The 16,025-nt window shown below is 37.4% G+C and overlaps 1 protein-coding gene across 1 annotated transcript in view; it reads left to right on the top strand.

Moving 5' to 3' along the window:
- Positions 1-15,789, top strand: part of LOC117292708 (formin-like protein 3) — a 45,890-nt gene extending 30,101 nt beyond the window's left edge. The window contains exons 14-26 of the mRNA XM_033774851.1: positions 3,605-3,839; positions 4,448-4,609; positions 5,683-5,774; positions 6,220-6,391; positions 7,267-7,394; positions 7,788-7,856; positions 8,454-8,540; positions 9,062-9,130; positions 9,789-9,869; positions 10,452-10,578; positions 12,304-12,404; positions 13,894-14,058; positions 14,441-15,789. Of these exons, the coding sequence (XP_033630742.1) occupies positions 3,605-3,839; positions 4,448-4,609; positions 5,683-5,774; positions 6,220-6,391; positions 7,267-7,394; positions 7,788-7,856; positions 8,454-8,540; positions 9,062-9,130; positions 9,789-9,869; positions 10,452-10,578; positions 12,304-12,404; positions 13,894-14,058; positions 14,441-15,028 (2,076 nt within the window). The 3' untranslated portion in view covers positions 15,029-15,789. The remainder of the gene's footprint in view (positions 1-3,604; positions 3,840-4,447; positions 4,610-5,682; positions 5,775-6,219; positions 6,392-7,266; positions 7,395-7,787; positions 7,857-8,453; positions 8,541-9,061; positions 9,131-9,788; positions 9,870-10,451; positions 10,579-12,303; positions 12,405-13,893; positions 14,059-14,440) is intronic.
- The last annotated feature ends 236 nt before the right edge of the window (positions 15,790-16,025 follow it).

Genomic DNA, 16,025 nt, shown 5'->3' with positions numbered 1-16,025 from the left:
GTGATCAATGCCCAATACCATGTCCTGCTTACCATGGCATTCTAGCTTACGTTTTTTTGCATAACTATAATTCTTACTTGCTTTACATGGTTGTTTCTTACTCTATGGCTGAAGCCATGGTTGTAAAGGGAAACGTACATACGACTGAAACGCCGTATTTTGGCCATGCATGTGTGAAACTGTTTTAGGCTATGCTCGTCCGTTTGTTTACAACATGCTGAGTAATGGACATACTGGAAATGTAATTTTTTTTTTAATGCCGGTTGCAGATATCCCCCATAACATTTCTAATATCTATATTCACTACGAATCTTTTAATAACATGTCAGATGTCTTTGACATTATTTTTTCCCCCCAAGATCGCTCAATTGATTGCTATGCTCAGCAGTGCGATTGGTATAATATAATAAATTATCACCTTAAAAATGTCATTATCAGATTGGTCTTAACAGTGGTAGACACGAATACTTCGAAGACCACGCACACAGTCATTGGCTCATCTCGACTGTTGTAAATCTTTATCTACAAATTCATATCGTGTCAGTTCTTTCTTGTCAAAGTGCTCCATTCAATTGAGCATACTCAGTATGCTCAAAATTTGTGTCAGTGTGCCCGTAGATGATAATGTTGACCAACTTTACTCGTTGGCTGCGAAGCAGCCATTGTGATCAGCTATAAGGCAGGTCATCTTCACCTGGGTGTATGGCTGGATGGCAGAGTGCTCACTACAAATCACAGAGTTTTTGGTGAAACAAGATTCATCATTCCATAGACCATTGAAAAACCAGTAAGCTTTCATCTCTGCACAATCCTCGTAGGTTCCAGGTTCATCTGAACCCCAATTGAAGTAAGTGCACTCTTCCTCACCGTGCACCCACTTCATGTTATCCTGCTGATCACGAATACACCCAATCCAAACTCCTATATCTCCCTCGGTTTCTCTGAATGTTTCCCATATATACTGATGTTCAGAAAGTGATTTAGGTACTATCAGTTCACCGCCCCGGTCAGCACAGGCTTTGTTAGCCCCTCCCCATGTCATGATATTATCGAGTTTTTCTTAGCAAGATCCTTCAAACCATGTCTGACCGGACTTACAGAGCGTGGCATCAGCAAACCCAGCGTGGAGAAGTATTCCGATCAAAATCAACTTCATGTTGGATTGTTAGTCGTTGGTGCAAACCCAAATCCAAGAGGTTTTCAGTGCGGGTTGTATAGAAGAGATCGACTTCCTCACTCTGTTTAAGCTCAACTATTTTTTTGAAAGTGTTAGGCTTTGTTGCATTTCCAGCCAACTGTTTCCCGTCCGATTAATTATGCAACGATTACTTAGCTGCGCAGAGAGCGACACCACTCACCATCAAATATTGATCTGACAAAGTAGTCCTTGGCGAACATATGAGCCTTTCCTTGATCTTTATAGGAGCCTCCTTGTAAGTTATTAAAACTATTTTTGGGGGTGCAATGCAAACCAGAACACCTCTTTTTACTTTTCATTTGTTTTAATCTTCTACATCTATTTGTGTTATGTGTATGGCGTACAGCCAAAAACCTGATTGTTCTGTGTTGCGTTCTCCATTATCACCGAACCGCATTTTTTGCCAAAGATGACGTCATAACATTAATATTTTGTAATATAACAATGAATAATTCAAAACCTCATATATAAACAAAAAAACACAACTGATACATACAATATATTTGCATAATTTGATAGCTCTTGATTCATGTTAACAATCTTACAAACAATGTGACCCTAGGTGACCTTTACTTCCGGTAGAAACCGGATATTGAAAGTATTTATTTTAATACAATATATCTTAAAAACTAAACGAGGTGCGTTATTTATCAATACATCACCTGAAAGCCCTTTTATAACTCTACAAAATCTTTCCTCAGTGGCAACCTTGCTTGACCTTAACCTGGTCCATACCAATGTCCATACTTACTTTTCAACAAATCTTATCTCATGAACCTAAAATGATTTACACTTGAAACTTACCCCGTACTTAGACCTTCATATGTGAATCCGCGACTGTTGTAGGATGATGACGAAAATCATAGTCAATTCTAACCCGGGAATGTTCAGAGTAAAAAATTTCCCTTTTTTGCAAATCATGTTGGGGTGATCAAAGTCCTTTTTCTTGAAACCTTTCTGTGCCCGAATGGTAGGACTTATCTTTCTTTTAAGATGCTTGAAGTCAGCTCAACACAAAATTGTTCAAACTCGACGTTTTCATTATCAAGTCGTTCAATACCAATAATCAGGATGTTCAGAAATGCCGTCCATATAGACCGTTCACAGTCGCCTTCATAGATAACATTTTCACATTGAGCTTTGGTTTCTTATAACCGAAAGTACCCCTAACTGTCCGAAGGTTTGTTTAATAACTCTGTGTGCAACTTAATTTGCCAGCGGCTCGACCAATCATTAACGTTATAATCAATAAATGCACACCCAGTCCATCATGTTTCATGTTTTGTGGCTTAAGGGTGCGATCTTAATTTTTTGCGACCACGTGTTATTGAGACATTTTTTACGTGGAAACCCGTAAAAGTATTCAGAAACGCTTGAAATTTACATGGGTCTATTTACTTAACATTTGGCTTCATTCTAAATAATGCCCGTGGGTTCATAGCCCAAATTCTTACTCTGTGTATCAAGTGGTTTGATAGACTCAAACAGCCGTTTGCTTGTAGTAATACGCAGAGCTGTTCACCAACGACTATTTTTCGGTTTATCCAAGCAACCAGACAAACGTAACTGCGTATATCTTATTGTGAAGGTACAATGCATAATATTCCCAGTTGGTAATGAGCTTTTCTTTCCATTATATGCATGGACTCAAACAAAATGTGGACACAGGCAAGGATTTTTTTTCCGTCCAGCTCAGTAAAGCATATTTCAAAGTATGCTTATCAGAATAACTTAACAACCAAAACACCATACCTCGTATTCCATATGGAATGGTATCATTCATTCATTTTTTTGTATTGGCAGAACTAAACGGCAGTTGGAGCCCACTGTTTGTTTTTAAAGATATTGCCGGAGCGGTGTATGTCCATGCAGGAAGACTAATCTGAGAAACGTTACCACGGTAGTGCTTCTCTTGCGATTATGATTTTTGTTTTTTCCAAAACCGCTGTGGTACTTTGAAGTAAAATCATTCTCAAAATGCATTATACTATACAAAGCTGCTGTACTTCTTACCATGCCACACAAGTTGTTATTGCCATTAATTTCCAGAGTCATTACCAAACGTATGGAGTTGAACCCTTGAGAGATATTGTTGAACTGATTCCCTTGTGGTGTTTTGTTTTTCTTTCAATTTTTGATATAATATTGTTTAATTATATATTTAGAAAGAGAAAAACAAATAAATAACTTTCTTGTACCATCGAATTTTCCCAACGCCCCATAACAGAAAGTGTACAAGCAGCAGACAGGAAAGGACTTAGAGACCGAAGTCAAACTCTTCCAGCTCCCGATGAAGCCCCCGAAAACAACTTAATTGAGTTGAATTCAAGACAATTGAAGTGTACATTATCTTCATTAGCACTCACTTATTGTACTTTCTGATTTTTTCCCAACCCCATTTCACAGAAAGTGTACAAGCAGCAGACAGGAAAGGACTTAGAGACCGAGGTCAAATCCTTCCAGCTACTGATGAAGCCCCTGGATCAGTCCGAGCCACCGAGCAGTCAAGACTCTTCCGAGGCACCAAGCACGGGTACCGCTACCCCAGCCCTGACCGGGGCCGAGGCGAATGGAGTGCCACGGTCACCCGTCTTTTCACCGAAGCAAGTGACGACGGCACAAACCACTATGAAAGTATCAGGTAAGTTATTATTATCCCATCGAACGTGAGAAAACACACTCTTTTTTGAACACATAATTCAAAATTATCGTCCGGCTGCTTTAGAGGTTTCTTACATTGTGACTTCACCAAATAATGTGAATAAATAGCTCAACGAAAAGTAATTGTTTTTCATTACAGGTTAAAGGCAAAATAATTGGTAGGAGCAATGGAGAGTTGTTGATAGCAAAAACCAATGTGAGAAACGGCTCCCTCTGAAGTAAAGTTGTTTTTGAGAAAGAGCGCATTTCTCACTCAAATTCTAGCAGACTTCAGGCCTGAAGCCCTTTTTCGGCATATGAGAGCACAACAGTTTTTTTTTCTTTCATTTTTTTCTTGCAGCTTTGATGACCAATTGAGCGAAACAAAAAAATCACAGATGTGTTATATTATGCATATGTTTGAATACACCAAGTGAGAATACCGGTATCTTACAATTATCAAACGTGCCCAGTGCCTCCAACAAAAAGGGAACCGAGTAGGCCTTTGTCTTTGAGATGCATACTTAAGAAAACGCACCATAATTATTCATTTACTTGCCAATTCAATAACTGGAAACCTTTGGCTACTATAATTCATACTTCTTTTAGATGGTTCACCAAGCAGACCCCGTGCAGGTTCTTCAGTACCGGACAAAGTACCCCCTCCACCCTTGGCCATCATTAATCCAATCATAGACCCGGTTAGTTCCATCCCAGCAGCTCCTGGTCTACCCACCCCACCGCCAGCACCGCCAATGTTTGGACGAACAGGTAACACATTTTCAATATCAATTAATTTAGTTAGTTTAAAGCCAATGGACCCTTTCGGTTAAAAAAAAAAAAAAAAAAGTTCACAGATTTACAAATAACTTTCAGGGTTTACAGAAGGCAATGGTGAAAGACTTCTCTTGAAATATTATTCCATGAAGTGCTTTACTTTTTGAGAAAACAGCAAAACAATATAAATTCTCGTTAATGAGAATTACGGGTTTATTTTAAACACATGTCATGACGTCCATGAAGTGCTTTACTTTTTGAGAAAACAGCAAAACAATATAAATTCTAGTTAACGAGAATTACGGATTTATTTTAAACACATGTCATGACACGGCGAAACGCGCGGAAACAAGAGTGGGGTTTTCCGTTGTTTTCTCCCGACTCCGATGACCGATTGAGCCTAAATTTTCACAGGTTTGTTATTTGATATAGAAGTTGCGGTACACAAAGTGTGGGCCTTGGACAATACTGTTTACCGAAAAGGTCCAATCTCTTTAACAGGTGCTGTCCCCGAACTATAAATGATGGCTCTCTATCATGCTGTCTCCATCTTGGTCTTGTTCCTTGAATCAAATAACAATAATGAGTGCTAATAATCATTTTGCAAATAGGAACCAGACTATTTTGTTCTTCCAGCCTTGGTTTCCTTACATTGATGTCAACGGGGGAAATTCAAGATGGCTGCAACATGATAATAAGGGTTCTGTCCTGCATTGCTAGCTGCCTATAGCTCTGCTTTCTCCAGTAGGTCAATTTTGGTCTACCATGTTTCCTGCATCCATGTTGTGGTTTCCAGTGAATGAGTTTTGATGCAGAATTGAATTGAATATATTATGAAGACAACATCATACTTTCAATATGTTGTCATCCCCTGGTAAACCATCACAGGATGTCGTCACCTTGCACGTTTAAGATGTTACCATTATCGAGAAAATTATGTCAGGATCTCAACATAATTGGATGGCACTTCAAGAGCTCCGTAAACAAATGTATAGCGACTGCATCCCCACATTTGTTCTTTTGAAACAATAGTCACTTCGAGATGCTCTATTTCTGTTTGTTTCTAGAATCTAGAAGGAAAAAGAGAATAATTTCCAACGCGCCATTACCGATGCTAAATTGGGTCACGCTGCATCCTATCACCAACACTATATTCAAGGTAATAGTTATTATCTGTAATTAATATCAAACGTTGATCTTCAATGTAAACCACTTTTAATTGCTAAGCAAAGTGAGATGATACAATACAATTCACTATGGTTATACTGACAACTCATGTTGTGTAGAAAGTCGACCACTTGTTCGTTTGGTCTCTTTTAGCCAAACAATTTTGAGAGAATAATTATGTTTGCATTAATCATAATGTCTCTTTTCTGCAACCACCACAGAACTATCGCCATATACAAACTGACTAACAATTATATCCAACTAGAAAATCATACAATCTCTCATCACTGAAATTACGGTTCATGACTGCTTTGTTGTCATTTAGCCTTCGAGAAAGACCCTGCTAGGGTCGAAATGCCAGGCCATTAACTATTTGTTTTGCACTGAAGTTATAAATAAACTTTTTTCTTTTCTTCTTAAATTATCATTATCTCCAGCACATCGACGATGAAAGAGTATTGACAGAACTAGACTTCAGCGACTTTGAGCATAACTTCCGCCTTCGACAAATCAAGCTTAACACTGAAGCCATGGACAGAGTTAGACGGCTGCAGGAGAGACTAGCTGAGAAGATCACGGTCATTGAGACAAATCGAGCAAGGAATTTAGGTAGATAGATTCTTTTCCGTCAAAATAAACAGCTCCATATGTTAGCTACCTGATCACTTAAAGGCACTGGACACCTTTGGTATTTGTCAACGGCCAGTATTCTCACTTGATGTATCCCAACATAATATTCATAAAATAATAAATCTGTGAAAATTTGACTCAATTGGTCATCGAAGTTGCAAGAAAATATTTAGAGAAAAAACACCATCGTAGCACAAACCTGTGTGCTTCCAGATGCCGAAAAACGACTTCAGGCCTGAAGTGTTTTATTATTTTAGTGAGAAAATACTTGTTTCAGTGGGAGCCGTTTCTCACCGTGTTTTATACTATCAATAACCCTCCATTTCTCGTTAACAAGTTAGTTTGTATGCCAATAGCAATTACCTGTAAGTCTAAAATACTGATTTCAGAATTACTTCTGAGGCGTTGCACGGTTTTCTATAATTGATGTTCAGTTTGCTTGACCATGTAGTTCTATTCATAACTACCTGGTCTCTCAAATTCATCATTGTCTACAGCAGTGGATTAAATAGCAAGATAGGTTTTCAATGGAAAACCAATAATTAGATATGATTTTACCGCCAACCGAACATTGACTTCCTTATTAAACATTGTATTACTTGTACATTTTGTGACAATTAATAGTAATGGCATGTCATGATAATCAGAGATGTGCATTGTCTAGAAAATAAAATGAAATGAAATGAAAGCAAAATATGTTCGACATAATAATTACCATTACCATTTTTATCAAGCTCCACAAATTGCTTTTGCTGTCAATGTAGTAATGTTGAAAAAGGAATACTGGACAAAAATGTTTTGAAAAATAGCAGTTAAACAATTATTTTAATTCAACGACTGTTTCATTCATACAGTTATTACGAAGCGACGAATCGGTTTGTCAACAAAACAGGTGAAGGAGGGCATCGACAAGTGTGACATCAGCCTGGTACCCGGCGAGTTCGCTGAGCTCCTTCTCAAGTTCCTCCCTTCTAAAGAAGAGGTAGGCCCTACATAGGAAAACATTAATAACAAACCCTGGCCACTGCCATGTTAACTGTTGGTGTTATCTTTGAAATGAAGCCCACCCCCAAAACAAAAAATAAATACATATATTGATAAAGGAATAAATATATAAATAAAATAACAAAAATAAAAATTAAATATAAATAAAATATATAAATAAGTCGATATCGACATATTTAAATCCCGAAATTGAACTATCATAATAACTAATACTTTCTAATTCTTAATGAGAAATGTAGAAAACCAAACCTATACTTCAAGTACTCTGGTGTTAGATTGATACTTTCGACCACAATTATTAAGTGATAACAAAATCCTGTTAACAGTTCTTTGATGTGTGTTGTCATATTCTTTCATTGTGGTTTTTAAGTTAAAGTCACTTGCCAAACACGCTGACGACTACGATGGAATGGGGGAAGCGGAGCAGTTCATGTTTCAGGTAACACTCATTAAGAGGAACATAACATTCAGATACATTTACAGACTAATAAATAAAAATTAATAATTATTACAAATAAAAATGGAATCAGAAATAACTGCATGAGTGCCACTTAAAGGGAAGGTATAAGTTTGGTAATGACTTGGTTATAGTAGAAGTACATCAGCCTTCAATTGCATAAAGTATTTTGAGAATCATTTCACTTCAACGTAATGTGGTTATGGTATATAATGTTTGTATTTATTTGTGTACATTTATTTTATTGTGTAATTTCTTGTTCACTTTTGCACTTCCCAGGCTTCCTCTTCTCGCAATAAAAATTAGTGTACTATACAAATTACACTATACAACTATCAAATTTGAAATATTGAAGATAATTATTTAAAAATATGAGAAAATAACAAATCATGAACAACTTTTGTGACGAAATTTTGTCAGTTTAACTTCCTCTTATTTTAAGCTCCCTTGAAAACGAACGTATCGGACAGTTTCTTTCAAAAATATTAAGGATACTATAGCAATGACTCTTTATGGGTTAATTGTCGTTGCATTTAATCACATCACTTTGAATATTGTATAATTTTGTTGAATGTTCAGATGGCTCGAGTTGACCGGTACGAGTCTAAGCTGCGTCTAATGGCCTTCATGGGAATCTACAATGAGCTCATTGTTTCACTCCAACCGGTAAGGATCATTGTCTATTGTTATGGTAATGAGGCAAAGAGGCGTGGCCTTATATAAGAGTCTTGTCACATGAGGCAACTTTTGCAGGCAACTTGGAGGCAACCAACTGCAGTGCATGCTACAGGGCCAGTTTGGTTCGAACAGTGTCTTACGATCCACAAAACAGATAGGTGAAATTGAAATGTGAGTGGACTTTCTTCGTAGAGATTGCCTGGAACTGGTTGTCTGTAAATTACCTCATGTGCCGTGGCCTTAAGAATTGACTATAATTAGTGAATCCTTACAGCCGTTCATAAATCTCTTGTACAAAGAACCGCTGTGGTATCGACGTTTCGAACAGTATACTCTGGTCATCTTCAAGATTAATAAATAAAAAATGCAACATCGTGTAGATACATTGTGAAATGAGTTTCGTCGCTGAAAAGAGCCGTTGTGTCTCGATGTTTCTAATAGTTAACTCTGCTCGTCTTCAAGAACAACATTTTTGTGTCATGAAAGTATTTTCTGTTTGATATATTCAGGATATGGCCGCCATTGTTACTGCAGCTGAAAGCATCGTCAAAAGCAAGAAGCTTAAGAAGTTATTTGAGGTTTGTTTTAAGATTTCTTTGTTCTTATAAAAAAAAATGATTTATTACAGTAAGATTTGGCGTGAAAAAATCCAAAGCAACTTTGAACTAAACACGCCAACGTAAGTCTTTATAACTTCTGTCGTGTATTTTTGTGATACTTTGAATAATTCACCTCATTGAATTGAATTTAATTGAATTAATTGAACTAATAACTCTAGTGATTGGCTTTTTTGTTGAATATTGTATCACCTTGGCCCTGTAGTTTCGTGAATATTGTGATCTACATAATTCTAAAGATGTGTTTGCACTGTAAAATCTTGTTTGTTTTTCTCATATCCATGATACTATATTTGTAATACCTTTAATGTGTGTCTTCTTCTTAATATAAATTGCAGAATCAGGAGAGCAACTTTGCCTGGTAGTTAACTTACTTTTAAATCCATCGGGCGTGCTACCTTTTTGTTTAACTGTTGGTTAATTTGTGTGTTTCTGATTGTTTTGCTAGTGTACATTTATATCTTCACCTGCGAAACCAACACAAAAATGAAATAAAATATAATGACTCATTTTAAAACTTACCTTACAACTTTTACCTTTTTAAACTTATCACCGCAACAAAAAATGTTTAAGTTTCTTACAGTCTGTTCATTGTTGCTTGCATAATGTCCCTTTGCAGATCATATTGGCTTTTGGTAACTACATGAACAGCAGTCGTAGAGGTACAGCCAGTGGTTTTAAACTGGCCACATTAGACAGAGTGAGTTACAATTTTTATCTGTCATTTATTTACTTATTTCATCCTGTTCAACCAGGGTAACCCTATCAGTTCTCCCTGGGTGCCCTGAAAAGAATTAGCAAAGAAGTTATAATAAAGCAAGATGCACCAACATATCAGTTACTATAATTTATACCACATAGAGAGATCTTTTAATTGGTGGGAAGCGCGTAACGTGTCATGCTATATTTTGCCATGTAAACTGCCGCGACATTCCATAATTGAATAATGGAGTCCAATAATTATGGATAAGTATTGGACACCTGGCAGCACCGTCCCCAATACAGTCGTTTCCCTCCCGTTTGTCCAAAGGTCGTGTGGTGGACGAGGTTGGTGTCTATACTTGGGGTCTGTCCAATGTGTTTAGAAATGTGTTTTTATGTAGGATGGACGGGTTTCCTTGACTGTTTTATTTGTATTGTGAACACATGCATAAAGGAAGGAGTTATGTGAGAGTTTATTTTTTGAATTGAGTGGCCACTGTTGCACGTAACTTCTTAGGGCCATTCTTTATCAAATTCTCGCGAAGTGTCATCACTTCGACTTTCTTCTCTGTGTCTGCAGTTAACATTTGTGAAGGCGGCAGACCGCTCCCATAACTTCCTCAACTATCTTGCCGAGACGATCCGAAGATGCTATCCGGATATCCACAACTGGTATGACGATCTTGCTCTTGAGAATGTCAAAACATGTAAGTATTACATCACTGTAAATTCTTTACAATCTCGAAATAAAAGGCAATACTGAAAATTTTGCTTGAAGCAATTATCAGTACAGTGCCGAATGAACGCGTTTTTCAAAGAGCATAGTGTTAATATGTCTCAGCTAAGCAAGGCTTAGCAAATTGTTGAGTCTTTATCAATTAATGAGGCCTGTGGTGACATGTCTTGCTTTAACCATGGTGTCTTATTGTTTTGATATTGTTTGTATATCTTGCTGCCGGCCCATGATTCTGTATTGCTTCTAATGATGCCAAGTTTGATTTCTTTGCATTTTTTTCATCATAAGTTATGTTATATTGACTTGTGGGCACAGTGGTTTTTACATTTGTTCTCATGGCCAGCCTAAGATTCACTATTGTATATTGATCACATAAATGTTGCTTTTAATTTTGTTGTCGCTCTTTGCATTTTGAAACATGGTATCTTATTGTTGTGTTAATATTTGTATATCTTTTGCCGGCCCATTTTTCTTAATTGTTTTAAATGACGTACATTTTGCTTCATAATAATTAATGTTTCTATATCTTTCTTGGCATTTTATCATCATTATTCATCATATGTTATTATTAACTTGTGGACACAATTGTGTTTTGCCGGCCCAAGATTCATTATTGTATGATTGATAAAATTGTTGCATTTAAATGTCTTTAACTATCTGTGCATTTTTAAACATGGAATCTTATAGTTGTGTTGATATGTTTTATGTTATTGATTGTCCATGATTCTTTGTTGTTTGCAATGATGCACATCACCGTGCTTCTTAATTTTCTATGTCTTTCCTTGTATTTTATCATCATGCTTTAATTGGATGTGTTCTTGAAACTAACTTGTATTTGACACAAATATTTTTGTTTTATCCTTTTCCGATTGCTCGGATCCTTTGATATAAATTTTGTTTTTATATTTCTGTTTCTCTTTTTTATACTTCGTTGTTATATTTATCCTTACTTCCATACTGAACACCTTGTCCTCACCACTCCGCTCCTATTGATTCATAGCCACCAATTGTTTCTCAAATAGACACTTTGATTGGCTTTAATTTTCCAGTTTTTCTGGATCCTACTCCTAATCCCATTTTGAATTTGGGTGATTTTAACGTCTTTGTCAATTCTAATGACGTAGACGACTGTGTTTGGTCTTTTATGTGAATATCTAAGTTTTACTAATTATTTATAATTTCCTGATTACCCCCCCCCCCCCCCCATAAAAACTAGCTCTGGTTGAAATGATCACACTACGGTTTAACTAAATTTATGCATTAATTCACCCCTTAAATCAACACTTAACTGTTTGCCTTTTCAGTCAGCCTCTCAACTAACTAGTTTTGATTAAGGTTCAATCAAAGTTGTCATTCAGTTTTAATTATAAACCCAAGGATTGTTCATGCTTTAAGTTTATATCTTCGAATTGCTTTAACCTTTTTTTATTATAAATTAAAACAAACATTTTAGTTACAGCCGTAGGAAAACACCATGATTAATTTCAACTTAAACCTTAACACTTTTTATAGGCCTACATTTAATTAATTAATTTTAGGGTACTTTGTCGTTATACTTAGAAGGTTACCTATTCAAATACAAATGTTACCTTAAAGTAATAATTGTTATTGTTAGAGCTATAGGAATAGAACAGTAGCATAATCAACTCTTCGTTGAAACCATGTTTTAAACTTTGTTTGTATTAATTTTTAATAGCATCTTTGGAATCGTTGACGATGGACATCCATGGCTTACGGAAAGGCTTAGATCTTGCCAAATCAGAAAGAGACCGACAGCAAAACAACTCCATCATTGAAGTAAGAAGTTGGTTTCAAAATCGCACAGGGAAATTTATTAAAGAGCTTTTACATAAATCACATAAACATAAATCTAAACATAAATCACGTGAGACACTCTGGTACAGAGGTTTTAAGGTAGTTTGAGGCACTGGACACCGTTAATGGTAATTAATAACTCAAAATAAGTAAAAACTTGGTCACGAGCAATAGGGAGCTGTTGATAGTATAACACATAGTGAGAAATGGCTCCCTCTGAAGTAAAGTTTTTGAGAAACAGGTATTTTTTCACTCAAATAGACTGAACTAAAATACTTGATACCCAAGGCCATTTTAGACATACGAAAGCACACGATTTCGCAACCAGGGTGTTTTTTCTTTCGGTATTCTCTTGCAACGTCGATAACCAGTTGACTCCAAATTTTCGGAGGTTGTTATTTTATGCATATGTTAGGATTCACCACGTGAAAACACTGGTCTTTGACAAATACTAAAGGTGCCCATAACAGTTCCTTTAAGTAATGCTATGTGCAGTTAGTCTGGATTGACTTCTGTTTCGTCATCTAAAACAAAATGGCCTCGGGCACGCACATGTTGTGGCAAAATGTTCGCTACGTTTTGTGCACACATTGAGAGCCAGAGGTCGTGTTTGGTATAGCCGATTATTCGTTTAAGCGGTGGTTTACTATGTGGTTTCATTCTGGTTAATGAAATTTAAAAATAACATTCGAGGTGCCTTGTACTCAACCATAGATAGGCTTTGGATTAACCGTTGAAATCGAGTTAGTTGTACCATGCTGCCCCGAAATGTGTCAGGTCCCCAGAGTGGAAGTTCGCAAAGTGTTAAAGAAACTGGACAGTATTGGTAATATTGTCAACGACTAGTCTTCACAGTTGGTGTATCTCAGCGTATGCATAAATTAACAAACCTGTGAAAATTTGAGCTTATTCGGTCGTCGAAGTTGCGAAATACTAATGAAAGAAAAAACACCTTTAATTGTCGCACCATGGTCAAACGAAGTTGTGTGCTTTCAGATGCTTGATTTCGATACCTCAAATTCTAAATCTGAGGTCTCGAAATCAAATTCGTGGAAAATTACTTCTTTCTCGAAAACTACTTCACTTCAGAGGAAGCCGTTTCTCACAATGTTTTATACTACCAACCTCTCCCCATAACTCGTAATCAAGAAAGGATTTATGATAATAACTATTTTGAGTAATTACCAATAGTGTCCACCGCTTTAATACTATAATGTACATGCAGTAAGGACGAGCATGGAATGTGACGAGTTAATCGTCCAATCTTAGGACTAGCCTCTACTTTAGTCCTATAGCTCCTAGGACGAGTCCCAAATTATATGGCTATCTTTGTGAAATCAACCATTGGAACTGCCATCCGGATCAGCTCTGATCCAGGCTGGATTTGTTTCAAAGTGTATTCTTTATTTATGTATATCTCGTCAATTGATGCCATGACTCAACGTTTGCTACATTTATACTCTCTCCGCAGGAATTTTACAAGAATGCTTTCGACACAGTGTACGACCTCTCGGAGCGGTTTAAGATCATGGAAGATGCTTATAGGCATCTGTGTACATCGTTTGGCGTAAAACACAAGGAAATGGAACCAAGCGATTTCTTTAAGAATTTCATCCAGTTCAGTATTGAATACAAGGTAAGTACTCCCTTTCCGTTTGTCTGTTTTGGGGGAGGGGGGGGGTGGATGGGAGTGTTTGCTTGTTTGTTTGTGTGTTGAGGGTGTTGTGGTGTTTGTTTCTAAGGTTTTTGTTTGGTTGTTTTGTTTTGGGTTTTTGTATCGTAGACGTAAACATTATGTCAATATTTCAGACATTCATGTTAGAATTTGAAGTGATGACATCTGCTGACTCATGAGTTTAGAAAATATATATCTTAGTTTTCATTAATACAACATTATCAATTTTTCGAAAAAATCCCTGACACAATCTGAACTTATATAGTCCTGAACACTAAAAAGTATAATGTTGAAATTTACTTATCAGTTCACCAAACTGACATTGCATTTACACAACTTGCAGAAAGCAGCCAAGGAGAACTTGGAGCGGCCAATCAAGGCCAATCCTGCCAGGAAGCAGACGATCAACAGCTTAGCTTCCCGCCAAATATCAGCCGAGGAGGCCCAACAGCCGAGCAAGAAAGCTTCCAAATCAAAGCTGTTCTTCAGCCGGTCCAGCAGCAAAACCAAAGGCGGTAAAACCGACCCTGCAAACGGCGAGGTCATTCCGGGCGCGCGCGGTAAGCGCTCTCCAACGAAGCTGGCATCCCCAGCCTCCAGTGACTCTGGGGTGTTTCTGATCGCAACGCCCGAGCTGGAGGGTGAGTACGACACCATACCGTACCAATCCGGCTTCCAGAATGGACACACAGCCCCGCAGAACAACAATGACAATAAGAAAATCAAAAACAATGGCATAGTCCTCATTGGAAACCGCCCGTATAATGTGAACAATAACAGCAACCATGACGTCATTCAAGAGGATGGTGGGTATTTCAACTCCGAGCCGCTTCAGGACGAGTCGCCTTTGAATGAACATGCGACAAGTGTGACTGTCACAAACGGCGACAGTCCCATTTATGCCGAACCAATAACCCATACACGTCCATAAAAGAGCTATACATACAATATATATAATACCGCAATGTATCAATGCCACGCACCACCTGTTATTAAGTTATTCGTGAACTTCAATGTGGATATTGATTGAGAGACCTTCCCGTTATACAGCAATGTAAAAAGTGCAGCAAGGAAATTTCACATAATCTGCTTTATTGTACGTCATCATATACAAGATGCCTGCTAGATGTGTCTTTCCACTGTAATAAGCACAATTGGCCGCCACAACAGTGATGAAAGCATCACATTAGCACAACAGAGTAACACTACAAAGTGTGGGCTGACGTGAGCGCCCTTGTGATATACATCCGCCCAAGATGTGTGCATCGGCTGCATACCAGTCCAGTTTTGCCAGTCAGCATACAGCTAGTTGCCCTCCTTCCACGGCCGGCACTGAAGGACTTCCAGTATCACTTTAGTATAATTGTGACGTCACAGGAAGAGTCCTGCATGCTTCCCTCTTCCTCTGTCTCACAAGACAGCCGCCATCTACTGTTTCTGGATTAATGTGTATGGTAGACTGGTCCCCTGTCCTAGTATCCGCAAGTGAAAATTACATAAATTGGTTTTTATGTAAACACATGTACGTCGGATTTAACTGCGAATCTCAAGAAAGCCATGTGAAAAGAAGCGAGTTCAAAGGTGATTGTGCACATAGGCTCATCAGCAAATATCTGGCGTTAAAGGCCGTGGACACTATTGGTAATTACTCAAAATAAATATCGCCATAAAACCTTTCTTGACTACGAGTAATCATTGTGATAAACAGCTCCCTCTGCAGTGACATAGTTTTCGAGAAAGAAGTAATTTTCCACGAATTTGATTTCGAGACCTCAAATTTAGAACTTGAGGTCTCAAAATCAACCATCTAAACGCACACAACTTTGTGTGACAAGGGTGTTTTTTCTTTCATTCTTATCTCGCAAGTTCGATGACCGATTGAGCTCAAATTTTCACAGGTTTGTTATTTTATGCATATGTTGAGAAAC

The sequence above is a fragment of the Asterias rubens genome, chromosome 7 (assembly GCF_902459465.1).
Source record: "Asterias rubens chromosome 7, eAstRub1.3, whole genome shotgun sequence".
Classification (NCBI taxonomy): Eukaryota; Metazoa; Echinodermata; class Asteroidea; order Forcipulatida; family Asteriidae; genus Asterias; species Asterias rubens.
This window is presented reverse-complemented; position numbering and strand designations above follow the sequence as displayed.